The sequence below is a fragment of the Lontra canadensis genome, unplaced genomic scaffold (genome assembly GCF_010015895.1).
Source record: "Lontra canadensis isolate GAN:19392208 unplaced genomic scaffold, GSC_riverotter_1.0 scaffold116, whole genome shotgun sequence".
Taxonomy (NCBI): domain Eukaryota; kingdom Metazoa; phylum Chordata; class Mammalia; order Carnivora; family Mustelidae; genus Lontra; species Lontra canadensis.
In genome coordinates this window covers 5773081-5796942 of record NW_022631110.1, presented here as the reverse complement: position 1 = coordinate 5796942, position 23862 = coordinate 5773081, and the positions used below count along the sequence as shown (strand labels likewise).

Genomic DNA, 23862 nt, shown 5'->3' with positions numbered 1-23862 from the left:
AAGTAGGCAGAGAGGCAGGCAGAGAGAGAGGGGGAAGCAGGCTCCCTGCTGAGCAGAGAGCCCGATGTGGGGCTCGATCCCAGGACCCTGAGATCATGACCTGAGCCGAAGGCAGAGGCTTTAACCCACTGAGCCACCCAGGTACCCCTCAAAGTGATTTTTAATTTGATCCAATCATTAACCATTGTCTTTGTATCCATACAAATGCCTCTCGTTTAATATCTGAATGGCTTGAACCATGGGCCTAACTTTGAGAACACAGCTGTATCGCCATCTCCTAAAATGAGTTTAATTTAACTGACCTATGGTCAGGCATACGAGACCGGTTCAACAAGATGGAACAACCTACCAACTAAAATTTTACTGTGTGAAACTTAAGGGAAGTTTTAGAGGAGGAAACTGTAGGGGCCAAGGCAGGCTGCCCCAAGATGGCCCACTCTGGCATGGACATTATTTTGAATCACAAGCAATCAAAACCTAGCACAAACAGGGAAAGCTCATTTATCTCCCCCTCAACTGTATGCTTAAACCAAGAAGACATCTGTTTACACAGAGATCCCCCTTTACCTAAGAAACTTACCTGCATAATGGGGCAACCTTTGTTATCTAAACATCTCTCACCTTCCGCCAAATGGTCTCCCTTCCCTTTATACCCTCAGACCCCCACCCCCATTCCTGAGCTCATATAAGCCTTATATTACTTGACTGTCTTTGGATTTTCATGGCTTTATGGATTCCCCATACTTATGAAAATAAATTTGATTTATTGCTGCGAACCTATCTCCTATCAATTTGATTCTTAGTCCAACAAGAAAGGCCTTAAAGGGCAGAGGAAATTCTTGCTCCCTTATATAAGTAAACTTAAGTGTTCTACCAATTTTAAATTGTTAGTTTTATGATTTCATAGCTCATGTGATATGATTTTTCAGACATGATTTCATATCTCATAAAACATATAGCAGATGTTCAATAAATACAAGTTGATTTATGCTTTTCAAGCCTCTGGTGGCATCTAGCAAAGAAACGAAATTGAATCTGAAATTGAATCAACTATCTTTCAGATATGCTAATGTATAACAGCTCTTCAAGTAGTTATTCAAAATCAGGCTAATGGAAGTCAAATGACTTGGTAAGTTAGCCCAGTCCGTTCTGACAGGGATGATGCTAAATGGTACAGTACAGATGGCTAAAAATGGTTTAAAAGATACATACTGTGTATCTGGTAGAAATAATCATGGGCTGCTAGAGTTCTTAAAAAAAAAAAGAAAGAAAAAGAAAAAAACTTTAAGGTTGATTGTGTGCATTAATCTTTTTTTTTTATTGTGGGCATTAATCTTAAAATGATATAATTTTAAGAAAATTCTTAAAGCCATAATGTTGAATAGGTTTTCTGTTTTAATGTGGATTTAGAAATGGTAAGTAGTATCTCACTTAATAAGATAGATTCAAGTCTCCGGTCTCCCCACTGGAGCAGAGCAGGACAGGTTCCCTTCAGCTGTTATCACTAGATTAGTGAATGTGAAAAATGGAAATCATTATCAATAATTTATGTTGTTAACCCTATAAGAAACCGGCTGAGGGAAGTTTCTAAAACTTCTCTTTCTGGTAATCGTCACCTGACTAAAAACAGACACATTGTATAAATCAGTGTACTAATAAGTATTAAATATTTGTTATTTATACTGTAACTATTTATTAAAATGAGTCTGAATTGGCTGGTAAAAACAGAATAATGGCATGAAAGTAAGAAGTAAAGAAGAGACCCATATTGAAATGGGAGAAGGGGTTAAGCCAGAAAAACTAAGGATAGTTAGAAAATGCTGAGGTTTCTAGAAGCCAAGCAAGCTAATAAAACAAATCATACCAGTTTGTTGGGATTAACAAACTTGCATAGCTATTAAATATGTTGGCAAAAGAAAAAAGATTATTATTTGGGCCACAGACATGCTATAAAGCATGTTGGCCGGTGGTATAAGAGTTTTGCACATCCTTTTATGAAAAACCTTAAGACTTGGGTGGAGATAATAAGGAGTAAGATCTTATTTACTGGATATAAACAGAAAGACTGTGTTCAAATTTTGTAACTTGTCTTTTCCAGTTTCCTACTTCCTGCTCTAAAAGGGAATGAAGCAGAGACCAGAATAATATTGAGAAATCAACCAGTCTCATGAGGCCTAGCCTTTGGCTGTGGGTAAATTTCCCTGAGCAAGTAACTGCCTGGTCGCTTCTAAAATTCAGCTCTGTTGGAAGATGTAAATGGTTTTTTACAGTGAATGAATTTTTAATACAGGGTCTTCTCAGTCCACAGGCCTGATCAGATCTGATCAACAAGACTATGGCCCATAATGTGGGACAAAGGCAACACTGTCCGACGTTATCCAAGACCAACAAGAAAGATGGGCCAAACATGTCATGGTCATGGCCACACACTCAAAGCCAGAAGTGAGGGTAGTGTCCACACTTTTTTCAAAAGAATTCCCTATGAGCTATCTAAATTACTTGTTTTGCCGGATTTCATTTTGCCAAAGGTTGCTTAAAAAGTATTGTTGGGGCTGGGGTTAGATGATGACCTTTGTTGTAACAAGATTTAGCCCACAGAGAGTTGTGAAACCTGGATCTGTTCTAGGAATTATATTTTTGGCTCCTTGAGCTATTTCCTGAGACTCTCCTGTGAGCCAGACTTAGCATTAAATGATAGGGCAGGTTCTGGAGTGTGGCCAGGACACTAGTATTAAAAGGACCTTTTCCCAAGTGAAGGCTACTATAGTGGGTATGTGTGGAGGATAAGGAACAGCAGTAACCTTCAGGTACCTCCCTCCCTCTCACTCTTCCGAAGAGGAATTACAAAGAAGAGATTTCAGTGCAGGGGAGCTGCCACGGTCTATGCCAGCACTTTGATGGTATGAATTCTCTCATTAGGATTCATCTTCGGCATGTCACATAGCAGTAACAGTAGCTAACAAGCCACTGGGCACTTACCTGCACACCAGGCATCGTGCTAAGTCTTCTATGTGGATTACCTCGCTGGTCCTCCCCACAAACCTCAAGAAATCTTTGTATCCCTTATCTGTGATTCACTGTAATGATGGCTTTAATTCTATCCCCCTTCCTTTGTCCACACCCTCTGCTGTGTGACTGCGCCGTTCCTATCACTAAAAACGCAGGCTCTATTTCACCAGTCTGTCAATCCAGACCAGCCCTCTGGCTTGCTTTGGCCAACAGAATGCAGACCTGACATCGTGCCAGTTCCGCGCCTGGGCCTCAGAAGGCCTCACGTGGTCCTGCCTGCCCACAGTTGCACCCCTACCATCGCTATGAGAACACACCCAGGCGAGCCAGCTGAAGAAGTGAGCCATCCCGATCCCCTCTGCCAAAGCCAGCCTAGACCAGCCAAACCCCAGACGTTTGAGAAGCCCAGCCAAAGTAACCAGAGCTGCCCAGGGGCCCACCGACTGACTCTGCACGCATCTGCAATAACTGCTCATTGGGGAAGGCCCCTGAGGTCTTGCGATTGATCGCTGCACAGCGTCACTGTAGCAGCAGAAACTGGTGCACCATTTATAAACCGGAAGCCAGAGGCACAAAGATGGCAACTAACTCACCCCAACTAGTAAGAGTACAGCTGGGCTCTGAGATGCTAAAGCAACTCTGCAGGAAACTGGATGTAATTTCTATACAAGGCCAATATTTTAGAACTATATTAAAAAGCCATTGGAAACTCAAATCACTTTGGTTTGCCTTCCTTCAGACAGGTCTTCCGCAAAGAACCAAAGAAACTGATCTTGATGTGATGGCTAATAGCCCTGACCAGACAAACAGAAATGGACATGGTGGTCAGAGAGGACAGCCTCGCTTTCCAAGACTTGTGTTGAAGGGAACTTTATCTGTATCTGTGCAACGGCTGGACTGAGAGCAGCCCTCGTGAGTTAGCAGCAACGGCCATGGACGAAGAACCCCTCAGTATAAGGGCGTTGCTACAATGCACAACACTGACTTTCATGTGACTTCTGCCACCAACATTAGAGTTACATCTCATTTATTCAACCACTGAGAGAAACGGTGAGCAGGGGAACTGGAGAACTTCAATATTAATGGCAGCACATCAATTCAATTATCTTGGCTCACTAATGAGGTGAACTCCTAGTGTATGGAAGTTGCAAGTTCCAACTCCACCACTGCAGTTGGACCCATGAGGGTACTTAAGTGTCTGGCACCAGCTGCAGCAGTATGGGCTGGGAGGAGAAACCCGTTTTGGGGATAAACATTACTATCAGAATTGGTCACACAGAGCAGCTCAGAAAATCGGAAGATACTGTAGGTCATCTATGGCATTACTTGGGGCCATGAACAATGTCTTTACCAGAAAGGGAAAAAGAAGTAAGTCCCTAGAGTGCTGGTGAAATTACTGAATTGTTTTACACAGGAAATAAAGTCTTAATTCCTCACTTAATAAGGTCTAAACTCGAAGCATAATAAAAGATTCATTCCTCTTTAACTAGATTAACCTTCTGCATACAGAATATTTTCACATATAAGTATTACGTATGTTTTAACAATATAGTAATGTTTTAAATGTTTTAAAATTTTAGTAATTTTTTTGTTTTTTTGTTGTTTTTTTTCTTTAGAACTATTTATTTATTTATTTATTTGCTAGAGAGAGAGAGAGACAGACATAGCGAGAGGAGCCACAAGCAGGGGGAGTGAGAGAGGGAGAAGCAGGGTTCCCACCAACCAGGGAGCCCAATGCAGGGCTTGATCCCAGGATCCTGGGATCATGACCTGAGCAGAAAGCAGACGCTTAACGACTGAGCCACTCAGGTGCCCCAAAAATTTAGTAAGTGACTTTAGCTTTGATTTGAGAATTAACCAAGACTCTTTTCTTGACCAAATCATAGTCGGGTTCCTCTAAGCCCTCTTCTTGACTAGGCCTTGACCTTGGCCCCCATCCTGTCCTTGCCAAGCCTCTGTAGCCCAGTGTTAGCAAGAATCCCAGTCAGTCAGTTACTCGTCTAGAGAGAATCCCCTACCCTTGGTATCAGAGCATCCTCTGTATCTGATTAAATCCCCCCTCCCCCACCCTTGCTATCTGATCACACTAGCCTGCCTTCAGCAAAAGCCCCTTCACCTCTGAGGTCTCATCCTAGCAGTTTTCCATCCACTGACTCCATGGCTCTGTTTGTTGGACATAAGTCCCCATTGGTCTTTCCTCTGTTCAGAGTTGAGCCCAATCTCTCTCACCTGCTGTGATTAGTCCTTGCATTTTCTACAACAGTACTGAATAAATTCTTCCTCACCATTTAAAAAAGTGTAAGAACAATTTTTTCCTTTAACAGGGTTCACTCTGTAACAAAAACATAGAAAATATGCGGTACCAACAAAAACGTGCCTATTGGTATTGGTAGAGCTGAGACACATGAATAAAGGTAAGTAGAATTTGGGGACACAGTGACTGTAATGAAATGAAGTGACATGGTTTCAGACCAGAAGAACTTAGCACAGCCAAAATGTTCAAATGTGAAACTAACTTCACTGAATTTTCTAGAAACTACAGTTAAAGCTGAAAGATCTTTTTTTTTTTTTTGCATTAACACTTAATAGAAAATTGTTCTTTAAGGTACATGCTCACATTTCTGTCTTGTTAACTAAAGAATTACGAACATTTTTAAAAAGCATTTTTTGATGAGAATGCTTACAGAGCCTTGGGTCACCATCCCAAACATCAGGGAACACTCCTCAGACTGATATATGTAGAAAATACTTAAAATTGAGCTCACTGTGTAGACTGGACCAAAGATATACCTAGAAAAGTTGCTCTTGGATGAAGTCTCTGATAGCATCTGAATCAGCTCATTTCTTATTATTTTCCTCTTTCTTCTGAAAATTACATGAACATGAAAATGTGATGTCAACTGGCTGGACTTGAATTAAGCTTTTACTGTATTTATCTTTAAAATATTGAAGTATTAGAAGCAAAACCTATTCCAATTATTTCCTATCTCTAAAACACTAAGAAATAAACATGTGCCTTTTATTTTTATAAGATCTTAATATTAGAATAAATAATATCCTGATAAGGGTAAACTAATTATAAAACAAGCCACTTAGAATTCCTCTCACTGGGGCACCTGGTTGGCTCAGTCAGTTAAGCATCTGACTCATGACTGACTCATGATTTCGGCTCAGGTCATGATCTCATGGGTCCTGAGACTGAGCCCCATGCTGGGATCGATGCTCTGCAGGGAGTCTGCCTGAAGAATCTCACTGCCCCTCCCTTTGCCCCTGCCCACTCACAAGTTCATTCTTTCTCTCTAAAAAAAATAAATCCTTAAAAAAAAAAAAAGAAGACGAAGTCTCCTCATCTTGACTGGTTTCCTCATTCCAGATATAAAATCAGTGAAGATTTGAGGGTTGTTTTGTTTTGTTTTGTTTTTCACTGAGAAGCAGGGGAACAAAGCACGAGTTTACAGCTAGATTGTCTGGGCATGAACATCACCTGAACCATTTTTAAGCTGTCTGATCTTTGAATTACTTAAACTCTTTGAGCCTCGGTTTGCTCACCTGGAAGATGCGGGGGCAATAAAAGCAGATATAGGACCATTATGAGTGTCAAATGAGTTAACACGTTAAACACAGTTAGAAGAGTACCAGATATCCAGTTAAACCTCAGTAAAATTAGCTATTTTATTATTATTGCCAGATTATTAAAGCATAAAACCCTTACCACTGTAGTCACAGTAGGCCCATGCTGAGCATCCCTTCCCTTCCTGGCTATTGTTGGTATCTTCACCTACCGTCCATGGATGCAGATACTTACATGGGCATTTAATGATATATTTTAGATATAAATCATCATCAATAATTAAAAAGAGGAGGGGCACCTGGCTGGCTCAGTCAGTAGAGTGTGCAAGTCTTGATCTCAGGGTCACGCTTTCGAGCCCTATGTTAGAGGTAGAGTTTACTTTAAAAATAGTAACAGAGGTGTCTGGGTGGCTCAGTTGGTTGGGCATCTGACTCTTGATTTCGGCTCAGGTCCTGATCTCAGGGTTCTGGGATAGAGCCTCACATCAGGCTCTGTGCTCAGCACAGAGTCTCCTTGTCCCTCTCCCTCTGCTCCTCCCCCTGCTCACATGCTCCCACATGCATGTGTGCACTCTCTCTCAAATAAAAATTCAAAAATGTCTTTAAATTAATAATAATAATTTTATAAAAAGAAAATGGAGGGGCACCTGGGTGGTTCAGTTGGTTAAAGCCTCTACCTTCACTCAGGTCATGATCCCAGGGTCCTGGGATCGAGCCCCTCATCAGGCTCTCTGCTCAGCAGGGAGCCGGCTCCCCGACACCTCTGCCTGCCTCTCTGCCTACTTGTGATCTCTGTCAAAAAACAAATAAAATCTAAAAAAAAAAAAAGAAAATGGAAAAGCAAAATATCAAGTAATACTCCAGACATCCTTCCTCCCCCTACCCACAAACACACCCCTAGTCTTCCCCTGTCATTTAGGTCATGGGCATTTAGATCAGAGTTTGTTACCATGGGACAAGAGCATCATCTCTGTTTATAGCAACAATACATCACGTATTCTTTGAGGAGTCCCACTTTCCTATGTAAAACTTTCCACAAAAGCAACTTGTTAGTGTTTAGCTAATACACTATATTTTAAAATTATACATGGTCTTCTAAATAAGATTTAAGAAATTAAAGAAGATCTCTACTAAACAAGGTCCTGATTTTTGTTTCTGAAGACTGAGGGGAGAGAGAGAATATTAGTGTAAAAGACACAGAATGGTATCCCCAGGACATATTTCATTTAGCCTCCAAAGTATTGACCAAGATTTAAAATATGGGAGATTCCACATAAAAATCCCTATTTCTGAATTCCCTCTCTCAAAAAAAAAGAAACATGGTTTCACACACACACACACACACACACACACACACACATCAGAAACCTAGCAAGGCAGGCATTCTGCATGAATATAGTCTGAGCTGAATCCTGAGTAACATACTCATTCTTATTCACCACTACTGTGTCCCAGACACCAAGTTCCAGAGGCAATTTCCTCTCATCATTGCATTTGCCCTGGCTTTTGCTGATACCTAGCCAGCTTTATTTCTGTATGTTATTTAATGTTATTGCCTGTGAGGGTATCTGATCTTGGAACCCCTGGCTTTCAGCTTGACCTTTGCAACTTCAAGGCACTGAATGCCTTTAAATTGTAGACTCCTCTCCATCCAGCCTATGAGCCAATGAGAAGCAAGATTCCCAGGTGCTAACTGCAGAGAAGCATCTGGAATTTATCTCCTTTATGCTGGTACACCAGGGAACCTGAAACACCCTCACCAAGTAGCAGCCTGACTCCAACTCCAAATCCTGGTTCCCAAGCCATGAATCCTGGTATTGTTTGGTCCTTCTCCCCTGGTATTAGAACCCCCCATGAAACCCAGTTGGTCAGGGACCGATGATCCTGTCCTCCCAAACCTGTCTATGAGCACGCTCTCACCCAGGGACTAAGTCCCCAGCACACCGAACTCAACAGATCCCTCTTCAAGTCTTTAAATGGGCACTATCCAATATGGTAACTGCGTGTCCAAAATGGTAGCCACAGTGGCAAAGGAACACTTGAAACGTGGCCAATCTGAAGTGAGCTATCCTGTAAGTATAAAATAGACGTGAAATTTCAAAGATTTAGCTTGAAATAAAGCATATAAACTATCACATTAATAATTTTTATATTTATTACTTGTTGAAATGATAACATTTTGAACATACTTAGTTGAACAAAATATATTAAAATTAATTTCACCTGTTTCCTTTTACTTTTTTTTTTTTAAGATTTTATTTACTTATTTAACAGAGAGTGAGCAAGCAAGCACAAGTACGCAGAGTGGCAGGCAGAGGGAGAGGAGAAGTGGGCTCCATGGGGAGCCCGATGTGGAACTCAATCCCAGGGCCCTGGGATCACGACCTGAGCCAAAGGCAGACCCTTAACCGACTGAAGCACCCAGGTGCCCCTTCCTTTTACTTTTTTAATGAGGCTGCTAGAAAATGTAAAATTATATGCATGGCTTATGTTCAAGTTCTTTTGGATAGTGCAACTCTAGGTAACAAAGACAACTACTGCCCGAAGAGTTCTGCAACTGCTCTCACTCCATTGGCCTGGCCTACAGCCAGTCCCACATGGGTTAAGGCCCTATCCTGGTATCAAAAACCACAAGAGTCTTCCATATGCATCTTTAGGGGGCTTTGCGTTGAAGAACTCTCCTTTTTTACATGCTATTCCCTCCCATTTCTAATTAAATCTGTAAAACTCCTGTAGTTATGTGTAAGTAAAATAGTATGAACGTATATTTGTGTCTGTGTGTGTGTGTTCATGTGTGCACGTGCGCACATGTGCTCACATGCACACCTGCCTATAGGGAGTGGAAAAGAAATAGCAACTTTGAATTGTGTGTTTTCCCCAGTGAAAAGGAAGAGATCCCTGGTTGGTGGGGGGCTTACTCCTCTACAAAGGAAACCTCAAAGGGAACTACTCTCTCCTGCCCTCTATAACAAACGACGCCAAGCAGAGGTAGTTGGGCCAAATCCACCATTAAGAGACTATACAAAGAAAAAAAGAGAGAGAGAGAGAGACTATACAAAGGGTTACTGAGGAGAAGCAGGAAGCCCTTTGGAAGAACCTAAATACCAGTTGTCAAAGGAAAACTAATCAGTTCATGGGAGAAAAAATAACAAGAGGCCTGGAGACCCCTACCCAGGGTTTGACAAAGTCCTTTTAAACCAATCTGAACAAGGAAGTTTTTCAATGGTTTGAAAAAACTGAAGCAATTACTTGCACTAAAGCAACAGGCTTTGGTAAACAAAGTACTGGTGTCCCAGTCAACAGCCTACCCCGCTCACACGAATCGCCAGGGTTGGGCTTCTGGTGGAAACTGTTTGCAAGCAAATGAGCGCTGCAAAGGCCTTGCTACTCCAGGTGTGGTCCCGGGATCAGCAGCATCAGCACCACTTGGGAACTTGTTATGCAAGTTCTTGGTCCTAACCCAGATCTAAGTTAAAAAGAGCCTTCGCAAAATGCAGTGCGATTTTGCATTTTTACAAGAAGAGCCTCGTTTGATTTGTGTATACATTCAAGTCTGACAAGCACCTGAAATTTAACCTTCTGAATGTACTCATCTGTTTAGCAATTTTTTTGTAAATAAAACAACAGCAGCCTTCCTTCGGAGTTAGAGTCTCTGGAATTTGTCCCACTGGGGATCTTTCTGGTTTTCTTTTTCTTTGGGCTGTAGTTAATAATACAGAATGTTTTTCAAGTAAATCAGTGGTTCCAGGTGGTTCTTGGATGAGAGCCCTCTAGCAAGGCTATAAAAAGTCAGATATTTCTCTTATAGGTTTCCAACTTAAGTATTCCCTGAGGCAAATAGCTTCAGCTTAAGGGTGGAAAACAATTTTATGTAAAATAGAGGAGTATCTGTGTAACTATCCCACTACTTCCAAGTCCCATGTATATCAAAATGGGGGGGGACTGCCAAAATCAACTTTATTTTAGAATATTACACCCTAACACATGAAAAGGGGACTTTCACACCAAAACTGAGAAAAACAAATTAATCCACATACCTTTCTTATTACTTAAAATTCTTCTACTGCCAAAAAAACCACACACACACACACACACACAAAAACAAAAAAACCTTCTGCTATGCCTTGTTTTTATATCCTTCCCAAAGTTTATGTTACCATTGTGATTATCTGATAAATTCTCAATCCATTTACTCTAAGCAAAGAGTGAAAGAAAACATGCAATAGGAATATTGAGCATTCTGAAATAAGCATTAATTCTCCAGTGGAATTATTTGCAAGAAGGGGAACTGCAGGTTCAAATACAGTCTCAAGCTTGGCAGAAAATTCCCCGAAGCATAAAAAAAAGGGGGGTGGGAACCCAGGTAAATATACTTAGATTTAAGGTATTCCAGCAAAAACTTCAGCAAATACATAGTTATGTGTTACCTACTGTAGGGGCCAAGGCCTAACTGCCCCAAGATGGGCCACCTTGGCAAGATTATTTTGAGTCAAAAGCAAACAAAACCCAGCAAATTCAGGAAAAGTTCCTTACCGCCCCCTCAGCTGCCTACATTTACACTAGTAAGCCGAGCCTGTGCCTGAGGAAGAGAGCTATTAACAGAGATTCCTCTGTACCTAAGTAATCTATGGGCATAGCAGGGCCAGCTCGTTTTTCCAAACATCTTCTCTCACCTTCCTGCAAATGGTCTTCTTCCCCTTTGTATCCTCACACCCTCCCCTTTCTCCCGAGCTCAGGAGCTCATGTAAGCTTCATGGTGCCAGTCTTTAAAATTTCATGTCTGTGTGGATTCTCTATATGCACAAAGCTAAATTTGGTTTTGTCCTGTTGATCCGTCTCATGTCAATTTGATTCTTTGTCCAGCCAAAAGGACTCTGAGGGAGCCTGGGTGGCTCAGTTGGTTAATCGTAGGACTCTTGATGTTGGCTCAGGTCATGATTTCAAGGTCATGAGATCAAGCCCTGCTTTGGGCTCCCTGCTCAATGTGGAGTCTGCTTGAGATTCTCTCTTTCTCCCTCTGCCCCTTCCCCTGCTTATGTGCACACATGTGCTCTCTCTTTCAAATAAATAAAATCTTCAAAAAAAAAAAAAACGGACTTTGAAGGGTATAGGAAATTCTTCCTCCCCCACAGTATTAACACATAAAACCAAACAGTTCATACTATGTAGCAGCGCATAATACCAATTACTTGAATTATCGTGATGTAACAGACTTTACATGTTTGCCTTTAAAATCAGTGATTGTTGAGCACCCGCATCCAAGCTGCTCATATATTCTCATCTGAATGACTACAACAGATCATTATTAGTGAAATATACCTAGAATATATCTCTTGGGCATCCTGATTATTTGGGACGGATTATTTTTGAGAAGTTACAGACACAGGGAACCCTCTCAAAACAGAGTCAAAGCTACCCTTTTGTGAGAGAAATTAACATTTAGGAGGGAAATCTCTCTTACAAGGGTATCTTCCTCCCTGTTTCAGGAAAAGGAGGATGACTCTCATCTCTAGAAACTCTGACCAATGGAGAAGAGCATGGACTTAAAACTGCATAATAACCTTATCTTTTGTCTACTGTGCTTTTCCTGGTAACCTCCCAACACTGGCCTGCCCACCCCTGTGCCCCCGTATTCTCATCTGCTTTTTCCTTAGCTGGGGATGGTAATTAAGGTGGTGGCCTGGGCCACTTCTGGGAGTTCCTCGGTTTTTCTGAGTCTCTCCCTTGTATACAGGAGGCATATGCCTTATAAAACTTGTTTGGTTTTCTCTTGTTAATCCGTCTTTTTACCACAGTGGGATCTCAAGAACCTGGAAGGGTAGAGGGAGATTATTTTTCCTGCCCTATATTAGTTAATTATGTCTAGATATTTTGCTTCGTGACATTCATAAACCATAATTCATCACAAAGAAAGTAACACACCAAAAAATCCCCACCATGGCTAAATCCAAGTTTCTAATTCAAAATACACTCTCTCCTCCCATGCAGCAGAAACAAATGAAGAAGACACTGTGAGGGTGAGGAGTCTTTCCATTCATGACCTTCAACCTCATCTACACCATTACTGCCTCCGGGTAACCATGTTTCCTCAGTTTACTCACTCTCCCACTCCCCTGGACAACCATTTCACACCTTCTCCTCTCTCTTCCAACCTTGAACCCCAACCTCTGTCCTCAAGCCAAGATTCATACCTACTGCCTCCTTGACATCTTCACAACTGCAAGTCTGATAACCTGTCAAGTTCAACATGGCCACAACTAACTTCCTGATCCCTCCCAAACCCAAATCTAGTTTCCACCACATTCCTCTTCTCAGTTAACAGCAACTTCATGCTTCCACTGAAATCAGACTCAAAGCTCAGATCCCTCACTCAATCTGTCAGCAAATTATGTTGGTTCTACTTCAGAATCCAACCCCTTTTCACAACTTCGACTGCTACCAACTGGTCCAAGCTACCATCATCTCTCACCTGGTCCCTCCAATGGTCTTTTGTTTTGTTTTAAGTAGGCTCCACACCCAGCATGGAGTGCAGTGCAGGGCTTGAACTCACAACCCTGAGATCAAGACCCGAGCTGAGATCAAGAGTTGGATGCTTAACTGACTAAACGCCACAGGTGCCCCTTTCTTTCAACAGTCTTCTAATTAGTCTCCCTGATTCTGTCCTTGACTCCCTCCAGTCTCTTCTCAACACAGCAGCACGGTGATCCTTTCAACATAAGTCAGGTCACATCAAACCTCCTCTCAAAAGCCCACATTAGCTCCCTACTGCACTCAGGATAAAAATCCACAATGGCCCATAAGACCTTACAAAATGCCACCATCTCTATTATTGCTCTGACTGCAGCACCTACTTCTTACACTTACTCACTCCGTTCCAGCCACATGGGCCTCCCTGCTATTGTTTGAGTGCTCCAGCCCCATCCCAGCCATAGGACTTTTTGCACTAGCTATTCCTTCAGTCTGGAACACTCTTCCCCCAGATAGCTGCCGTATCTAATTCTCTCACATCCTTCAAATCTTTGCCAAATGTCATTCTCACAGTGAAGCTTTCCTTGACCACCCTAATGAATCCTATAACCTGCCCCAAACACCCTCACCTTATAGCATTCCCAATTCCTTTATACCTTGACCTCCTTTTTTCTTTTTTCCAGGGTCCTTACTATCTTGCAACATACTTGTCTGTCCCCCCACCCAATAGAATGTCAACTCAATGAGGTCAGGGACCTTTTTTCCTGTTCTCGGCTGTTTCCCAGGTGCCTGGAACAGTGCCTGGCATATAACAGGTGTTCAACAAGTATTTGTTGAGTAAATTAATGAAACTAAACCTCATGTTTTATTAGCAGATAGATCTGGCTGGGCCATTAATGCCAGTATGGCAACTACAAATTACCACAGATCATAGGTACAGGAAAGCTCATTACATTGCTCACTCCATTTTTTTTTTTAAAGATTTTATTTATTTATTTGACAGAGATCACAAGTAGATGGAGAGGCAGGCAGAGAGAGAGAGAGAGAGAGAGAGAGAGAAGCAGGCTCCCCGCCGAGCAGAGAGCCCGATGCGGGACTCGATCCCAAGACCCCGAGATCATGACCTGAGCCGAAGGCAGCGGCTTAACCCACTGAGCCACCCAGGCGCCCGCTCACTCCATTTTTGTATATGCTTAAGGAATTCCCAAAATAAAAGGATTTCTTTTTAGGTTAACAACAAAAAATAGACACACAGTATTGTCTCTGAAATAAATGTCACACCTCTAAAGTCTCCAGAACACAGCATAAGTAGAAAAAAAAACTTGCATTTTATTTCTATTTCTAAACCATTTAATAGTTATTAAATATATTACAAATCTCTTTGTCTCAGGGTCTCCAGCTTCCTCATCTCTAAAACAAAGAGGCCCTACCTTTTGTAATTACAAAGTCCAATATCTATTCATAAAATTTTCTAGGCCCTCTTTGTTCCTAAGCATCAACTTTACAAATTTAACTTCTACAGGAGAAATTCAGACACTGGGTGACATAACATCATGCTTCTTTTCTCACTTCTAAGTTGTCTTAGCTTTCAAGACTATATTCTAGGTTTGAATTTGTAGTTAATGTTGTACTGCAGGAATTTCTCTCTGAAGCTGAACTATTATTCTATCTAGGTTCATCACTCTCAGAGCTGCTATGGGCCTGCTGGCCATGCCCACGTCTGACCGGCAGACTGCCATGGCTCTTACCAGTGCGGGAACAGAACTTACCATCTCCTTTTTGTCTTCCTGGAAGTGCACATCCACAAACATTTTCCCAACAACATAAGGGAGGGCACTTTCAATAAAGTTTACACATTTGTCCCATTGAGGCAATAGAGTTGTGGTTCCCTGAATTACCTGTGGGAGACAATTGATCCAGATTGAGGTTCACTTGGATGAAACCTATGGCTGAAAAAAAAAATTCACACAGCCTGAGGAAAACAGGCTACAAAACATCGCACACCCCAACCCATATACATGGTCTCATGGTGAAGCTGACAGTGAAATCAGAAGAATAAAATAAATTCTGCTTGTTCCTAGTTAGACTTAAAACTGAATGAAAATATTTTGATGGTAGAAAATATTGTATTTATCCTTTCCTTTCAATTTTCCCCATTAAATGAAGGATTAGGAGAATGGCACAGTTTTTTTCAGTTAGCAGGGAAATGAGTGGATGCTGTCCCATCCAAGTGTCTAGATAGCCTTTAATAGCTATTGGTAGGGGTGCCTGGGTGGCTCAGTGGGTTAGAGCCTCTGCCTTCGGCTCAGGTCATGATCTCAGGGTCCTGGGATCGAGCCCCGCATTGGGCTCTCTGCTCAGCGGGGAAGCTGCTCCCCCCGCCCTGCCTGCCTCTCTGCCTACTTGTGATCTCTATCAGACAAATAAATAAAATCTTTAAAAAAAATAGCTAAAGTAACTGAAGTTCCACTAGGAAAGGACTAGTATCGATGGGTGATCAAAGTTCCTGCCCGGCGAGGGTTTCCTTCCTCTGGGTAGTACACTCACAAGTCCAAGGACAACATAGCCCATGTGAATGACCCAAGAGGCATATTTAGCAAAGGACACACCCATAGCAAATTAAAAAGAAAAAAAAGATGAAAATGTTTTTCCCATCTGTCCCAATTAAGCCATTATAGGAAAACATTTACAAACAAGTGAGGGGGTTCCAAAGCAGGACTTGGAAGGCTCAAAGGTTTACTCTTGGTGATGAAAGCAAAGAAATAAATAGTGTTTAAAATGCCCTTGGAGGATGGAAGTTCAGCACTCAAAACGCAAACTGAAGGCAAGCGGCAAGACAGAGAGGCCCTGAGCACAGTGGCCGCGTGGCCTGCACCACGTTAGCCCCAGGCTGCGTGTGACGCGGGCTTAATGCTTAGATCCATCTCTCCGTCCTTCCCCCTGCTTTCTGGCAACACAACCCCTCACAGACAGAAGAGATCGATGTATTTTTTAAATCTCTAGAGAGGGAGATCCTACAACTGTCTTGGCAACTCCATGTTATATTTAGCTCTTTACACTGAAGAAACATCCCCTCTTCATACCCAACCCGCCAATTTTCACACACTACTTCTTACACCGTCCTCTCTTATTCTCTTCACAGTAGGGCTGAAAAGCAGGTGGGTACTATCTTTTACGTGATCCATAGGAGTTAAAAATACACATGCATATATATAAACATAAATATATATATGTAAATATATATATATATAACATGTATATATAGGCACATATAAAAATATATATTTATATTTTTAAATAAAATCTATTTGTTTTGTAACTTAACCTTTTGATATGACCACAATAAATATAGCTGTTTTATGGTGCTCTCTATAAAACTCAATAATCTAGTGACTTTGAGAGCCAAAATGTATCCAAAATAACTGTGCTACTGCTCAATACTATTGACCCACCAAAAATTCCTGTATTTACCTGTTTCTCTAATAACCGAAACATCTGTTAAATGAAAGCACTCTTATAAAATGTCATTCACTTCTAGTTGAGAGAAAAATAAATTTAAAATACCTTTTAAAAGTCACACAATATTTAAAATGCAAAAAAAAAAAAACAAACAGAAAACCATTAGGTCCTTAATAATGGGAAAATTACTCAGACAAAAGTTTGTGAAACAAAGGCAAAATAACACCTATGTAAGTGAGGGAGTGAAGCGAAAATCAAAGAACCAAGTGAGGGGGGAAAGAAGCAAAATGTTTGAGGCAGCTGAGCTGGGTTCCCCGGGGAGACTAGATTTAGGCCTCTTTGGCCTAGCAGAATTGGGATAAATTCAAAGACTGAACGAAAGTCAAGATAAAGACAAAATTCTACCCCTAAATTAAGATGAAACTTTATCATCTAATATGTGTGTTATGCTTATTTTGAATATTTGTAATACTGAAAATGAAAAATAGTTAAAATATATCACTAAGATACATTTGAACTATAATTACAGTGACCCAGTTAAAAACACTGGGGAAAACGGGACTAGGTCGATAAGAGGGAGTGAAAACAAGATGTCAGTCCCAAATATTGCCCCAAATATCTTTATATGGCCTCATCAAAGTATAGCTTGGGTGTAGTTTACAGTACATAAGGTTTCACTTAATAAAAAGAAATAAATCAAAAAAAAAAGAGTAGAGTTTTGGCTGCAAAACTCCCTCTGTCCCATCCCTAAAGATGATTTTTATTGGATTAGTCAATATACAGACTGTTCCAGCATGTAAAGTTATCCAGTGATGTAACACTGCAATCTTCTTCAAACTTACCCGTGAGAATTCAAGCCACCTATACTGAAAGCGCCTGCTAAGGTTTGGAATTCTGGAATAAACCATCCTCCACACCAAATAGTTGGCAATGGTCCTGTTAGCAGAGAGAAATGTGCATTTATTACAATCAGGTTGATACCTGATACTCCACAGAACACCCCGGGGAAAACTGCTCGACAAGCTCCATGGAGGGACCTCTGCTCATAGAAAACTGTAGAACTGGCACTTGAGAAATGATATAAGATGATACAGTGTCAATAAGCTCAACCAAAACTGGCTTGCTTTTCACCACTTAATACAGGGAGATGAAATGAAGATTCCAGCCCGAGGCCTTAAGCGTCAACATTTTGCTTTCCCTCTCAGGGCATGGAATCCACTTTTGAGCCTAGACTTTTCTATCTAGAAACTGTCCATACACTGGAATTATTAGGTGACCTCAAAAATGCAGGTGAACTCTTACTTTTGGGAACAAACATTAATATATTGGCCAATACCAATTATCTAGATTTGCACCTTGATTCTATACTTATATGAGCTTGAGTTTGTCACTTAAACTTGCTGATTTTATGTTTTCTTATCATACAACGAGGATGATCACTAACTTATAGGTTTACTGTGAGGTTCAAGTAAGTAATAGAACCCTTAATAAAGAGTAAATTCCAGATTTTTTATTGTCATTATTTCCAAACATATGAACAAGCCCATATACTCATGTAGTGCCCATAACAGATATTTTTTTTTTTAAAGATTTTATTTATTTATTTGACAGACAGAGATCACAAGTAGATGGAGAGTCAGGCAGAGAGAGAGAGAGAGGGAAGCAGGCTTCTTGCTGAGCAGAGAGCCCGATGCGGGACTCGATCCCAGGACCCTGAGATCATGACCTGAGCTGAAGGCAGCGGCTTAACCCACTGAGCCACCCAGGCGCCCCATAACAGATATTTTTAAAAACCCATTACCTTTTGTTAACTGTTGCCTTTTTCTATAAGCAAAAGATGTCCTGACCTCAGAAGGATGTGTGATCTGATTTCTAACTCAATAGTGACGATGAATTTTTAATGACCCATCCCCTCGCTGTTGTGCCATTACCATGGTGGCTAATAATACACATTCCTGAGATGGCTCTTGGGTCATCCAGCCATGTTAGATCCATGTAACATGAAGATGGCATCTGGCCCATTAAGAAAAACCAACTCTCTTACCCTAAAACCCAGCAATCGCACTACTGGGTATTTAACCTGAAGATACAAATATAGTGATCCAAAGGGGTATTGGCACCCGAATGTTTATAGTGGCAATGTCCACAATAGCCCAACTATGGAAAGAATCTAGATGTCCATCAACAGATGAATGGATGAAGATACATGTGATATGCGATAAAATATATGTGATGGAATACTATACAGCCATTAAAAGAAATGAAATCTTGCCTTTGCAACAACATGGATGGAACTAGAAGGTATGCTAAGCGAAATAAGTCAATCAGAAAAAGACAATTATCATATGATCTCTCTGATATGAGAAATTTGAGAGGCAGGGTGGTAGGTTGTGGCAGGGCAGGGAGGGGAAAAAAATGAAACAAGATGGGACCGGGGAGGGAGACAAACCATAAGAGACTCTTAATCTCACGGAAGGAACTGAGGGCTGCTGGGGCGTGGAGAGGGATAGGGTGGCTGGGTGATGGACATTGGGGAGGGTGTGTGCTATGGTGAATGCTGTGAACTGTGTAAGATTGATGATTCATAGACCTGTACCCCTGAAACAAATAATGCATTATATGTTAATTTTTAAAAGAGGGGAGGGACTCCTGGGTGGCTCAGTTGGTTGGGTGGCTGGCTGCCTTCAGCTCGGGTCATGGTCCCAGGATCCTGGGATCGAGTCCCACACTGGGCTCCCTGCTTGGTGGGGAGGCTGCTTCTCCCTCTCACTCTGCTGCTCTCCCTACTTGTGCACTCTCTCGCTCTCTGTGTCAAATGCATAAATAAAATCTTTAAAAATAAAATAAAGTAAGACAGAACAACCAACTCTCATTTGCATGGCGCTCTAACCCAGTGGATGTACACTCTCAGCAATTAAATACATTCCAGTGTATTCACCCAGTATTTGTACAGCTATTTTAACTTATATAGAGATATACTAATGTACTAACATATTAGGAATGCTTTTAACAAATACGGAAATAGGAGTTTCAAAAGATAAAATGAAACAAAGATATTTTTAAAAGCCCAAACACTATTAGTTAATTCTTCAAGACACATTATCCACATAGGATTGGGTTACTACAACAGTAACAGTGGATACAAATCCTATTTCATAGAATGTTCCCGACTATTTCAAAACATTTTGAACATATCCTGGTCAGATCTGGTTAGACCACCATTGTTTCTTTCCTTGTCATCTGGCTAACCAAGATAGCGCACTAGGCTGGCAGAAGGCTCACTCCTGCCATTTTCCTGATGTTTACTCTCTTCTCACATTATTAGTAATAGCTTTGGTTCCTGTTTCTCTACAAGAATTTTTTAAGCTGCTTCTCCATTCTGTGGGGGTTAAACCACTTGAAACAATTCATTAATATATAGGTATATAGTAAATGGCTTGAGATTATTTTCTCAATGTACCAACTGAAGACAAACCCGTGAGGGTGACGGTGTCCTCCCTCTCATGCGCGCCATACAGATCAAATGAAGGGTCCATGACCATCTATATTGGGCTCAACCGAGCCTAATTCTCTTTTCGGTGGAAAAAAAAATGAAGATACATAAAAATTCTCTAGTTTTCTTCTCAGACCCAGTGGACCACGCTGAGGTATGCATACTTCCCCTCAGAGACAACACTCTCAGCAGCGACGTACGGCCTACTACGTTTCAGCCTACGACGGTAAATATGTAGTTGTAGGTCACTCCTTTGGATCTTCTCAGTTCACATTTGTATTCTTGAGCAAGAAGTGCTTGCTGAGCACTTCCCGTTGGCCAACCATCATTCCAGATGCCCTCAGTACTGTAAAGAAATAGGAGTCCGGCACCTACATTCAGAGAGTGAAGAGGCTCGCTGGGGCACACAGAACTTCAGATTTCCATTTGCTCATATAATTGGGTTTTTTACTTGAAGAAATATATTTTAAGTGCACGAAAGGAAGTAGAAGTACTTTCTTTCACTCATTCAGCACATCTTGACCACCCAGAGATGTGCTACTAATTCTAGGTGCTGGGGAGATGGAAAGGTGAGAAAGATACAGTCCTTGATCTCCTGGAGCTTTGAGCTGAACAGGAGAAACAAGGTTAAGTGCATACTTAACGACGTGGCGGACCCTAACACCCAGACGCACATGCCGGACACTTCACCAGAAGGAGCATACCCCGGACTGAGGGACAAGATTCAGCCTCATGAGAGGAACACGATTGGAGCCAGGCCTAAAGAATGGAAGGTTTAGAAGTGTGACGCAGGAATACGAACTCTGGACAAGCTAATCAGCAATAGCTTATTTATTGGAGAAGGTGGCGAGCAGGGTCATCACTCACAGCGATAGGCAGAAAGTTCTGCCACAGAGAAGACAATGCAGGTAGCTAACAGAGCCCAGTGTCCAGAGTGCCAAAGGAGGCGAGCCTGGGACACAAGGTCAATATGTTCTTCCACCTTAAAATATGGCTTCCCGGGTTTGAAAGGTGTGGTGGAACCACGGGTGCACGTTAGAAAACGGTCTATGGCTAGGAGACACACTTCCAGGGGTTCAGAAGCTATTTCCTCAAGGGCACAGTGATAAGCCAGGCTCCCTGGGGATGCTGGTAGGATGGGCCCGACGGCAGTGGCCGACAGTGGGTGGTGGAAGAGGCAGTGCGGGGCACGTACGTTGGGGTTGAAGGAGCGTGGGCGCCCCCACTACAGGAGAGGTGTTACTGGGCCGGCCTCACACACAAAGAAACTCGAGGCCCCGCATAGTCAGTGCATCTCCAACTTGCTAGGATCACATGAGGTGTTTAAGAAGTCCAGATAAATGCCCAGGCCACTCCAGAGCAACGACATCAGAATCTCTAGGGTAGGGTCCAGCATAAACACCGTGTTTAAATTTCTCCCAGCTAAGTTCAGTGTGCAAACAAGTTGGAGACCCAGCGTAATTAGCGATGGAGTCTACACCAGACGGAAGTGGGTCTAACCCCAAGGGCTCTGTGCTTTTCCCCAGGCCACACAGTGATAAATTAATGCCTCTAATTCAGCACAGATTTCCTGGCCAGTCAAAAGACCCCAAATGCTTCGTCCGAAGAAAGAATAGTGTGTGAGGCCTTCATGGGCAAGGCATTGCTAAGAGGATAGCAAAACAAGACCTGTGAGAGTTGGAAGATGGAATGCAGGGAAGCTCGCACAGCAAGACAATGGCGCTGATGAGCTGCTCCGGTGGGTTATAAATACGCTGACAGAACGCTGGGGAGCCGGGCTTCCGAGTGCTAATATCACCACACCAGAAACAGATCCAACAGTAATGACTGAATCACTGCCACTTAATGCTCAGATACATCAAAAAAAACAAAACAAACATCATATTCAGCAACAGTCCTTGAAAATAACACATAATATCTTTTTTTTTTCCAAAAAGCATTTTCAGCAGTATGGTAATTTCCCCAAATGGCAATAAATAAAGCGGAGGAAATCAAAACATCTCAGGAGAGAACCCACCATTAAAAGAGCAACATGAATTCATTTCCCAAAGCCTCTGACTGGGAAGAGTTGTTTTTTTTTTTTTTTTTTTTATTTAAAGAGGCTCTTGCTGCCCCTTGTCAATTAGTGACAGCTTGCATTTGTTTGCATTCATTAAGTGCTTTTTCTGATCCTCATGGCACTGTGATGGGATGGTTATTATTATCCTCATTATCAGATGAAGAAAACAAAGGTCAGAGTTCGAGGGACTTGCAAGTCTGTGGCAAACACAGAACTAATATCTGGTCTTCAGATTCCAGAGCTGGCCTATGCTCCTCTAAGTCAAACTACCTGAGGAATGCCAAACAGGTTCTTCTCAAAGGCTCTCAAAAGCCAAAGGGATCTTCTTAAAACCTAGAGACTGCTCAAACGTACACCTAAGGCAGAGGTCCTCAGAGTGTGTCCCCGGACCAGCAGCTTCAGCATTGCCGAGAACTTGTTAGAAAATTCCTAGGCTTCACCCCAGATCTCATCAATCACAACTGTGGGATGGGACCGAGCAGTCTATATTAACAAGCCCTTCAGGAAGTGCTGATGCTTGTCAGATTTGAGAACCACTGGTCTAGGAAAAGTCTATCTTCTCCTCTTTCTGCACACGCAGCTGAACCAGGAATTTCTAAATCCCAGATCGGTGCTTCTTAAACTTTAGTGTGTATATGAACCCCCCCTGAGGAGCTTACTAAATGACAGATGATGATTCAGTAGGTCTGGAGTGGAGCCTGATTTCTGCATTTCTAACAAGCTGGCAGGCCAGGCCTGTACTGGTCTCCATGGGTCATACTTTGAACAAGGCCCCAGATGACCCTCAGCAGCACTGAACCCTGTAAGAGGTCCACATAACAGCACATTTTCCAGGCAAGCCTCTGCAAGCATATGTCCAATGAGAATCATCTCACTTTAATGTACATTGTGCTTGCTTTGTATTAAAATAAAACTGAAGACAGAAAAGATCAGAGGCTTGGATAAATCTCCAACGGTTTGCTTTCAGCCAGCCTGCTGAAAAAAAGAAAGAAAAGAAAGAAAGAGAGAGAGAGAGAGAGTACTGATGCAGATGATCTCCATGAGGCCAGGCCTTGCCCAGAGGAAGACCCCAGGCAAAATCTCTCTAACCCCATCCTTCCTCAGCCTCTCCCCTCCTCCCACTTTGCTCCTCAGACCAAATTAGATGGTTAACTGTCTGAGGCATCTGCAAGTCAGGAGTCGGGGGAGAGCTGCAGGGAGGACAGAAAGGGAGGGACATCTGCAGCACCTCTCAAACAGTGATGTGCTAGTAAATGTTTCACAAATGGCTTTCCAAGAAAAAAAAAAAACTTGATTTGTAGCATTTGCCAATTTCCATGGTGTGAATATTCCCATTTCAAACTGTTCACATGAGCTCACTCAACACAGAGTTAGGAAGAGACGGGCATAATGTGAGGGACCCAGCACACCACTGCATCTTCAGTCCCTTTCTACCTTGAACACCAACTCCTTGTCCCCACAGGCAGCCTCCAGTTTGGGCCTCCAAATGGCCCTGCCCCGACCACCTACTCCCTTGAACTGCAAGGGCCAGTGCAGCCTCTGGCACCACCTCCGGAGGGTGGGGGTCTTGTTGCTCCCGGTTTTTTTTTTTTTTTTTGTGCCTGGCACCACAGCCTGCCAGGGAGGCAGTATCACCACCCCCACAGCCAATCCTTCGGAAAGAAAAGCCCAACACTGCCAGGTCAGCAGGGGGCGCGACACAAGAGGGGAAGCCGCAGTCAAGCCGTGACCCGCTGAGACCAACCCAGGATGGGTTGGAACCCTGGAACCCAGGCAATGCTAGGGGAACCGACTCTCGGCAAAA

The 23862-nt window shown here is 42.2% G+C and overlaps 1 protein-coding gene across 1 annotated transcript in view; it reads right to left on the bottom strand.

Moving 5' to 3' along the window:
• Positions 1 to 23862, bottom strand: part of PHEX (phosphate regulating endopeptidase homolog X-linked) — a gene marked incomplete at its 3' end in the record, with an annotated part of 137997 nt that overhangs the window by 54492 nt on the left and 59643 nt on the right. Inside the window, exons 10-11 of the mRNA XM_032840842.1 lie at positions 17349 to 17442; positions 14817 to 14945 (exon numbers count right to left, since the gene is read on the bottom strand). Coding sequence (XP_032696733.1) covers positions 14817 to 14945; positions 17349 to 17442 — 223 coding nt within the window. The remainder of the gene's footprint in view (positions 1 to 14816; positions 14946 to 17348; positions 17443 to 23862) is intronic.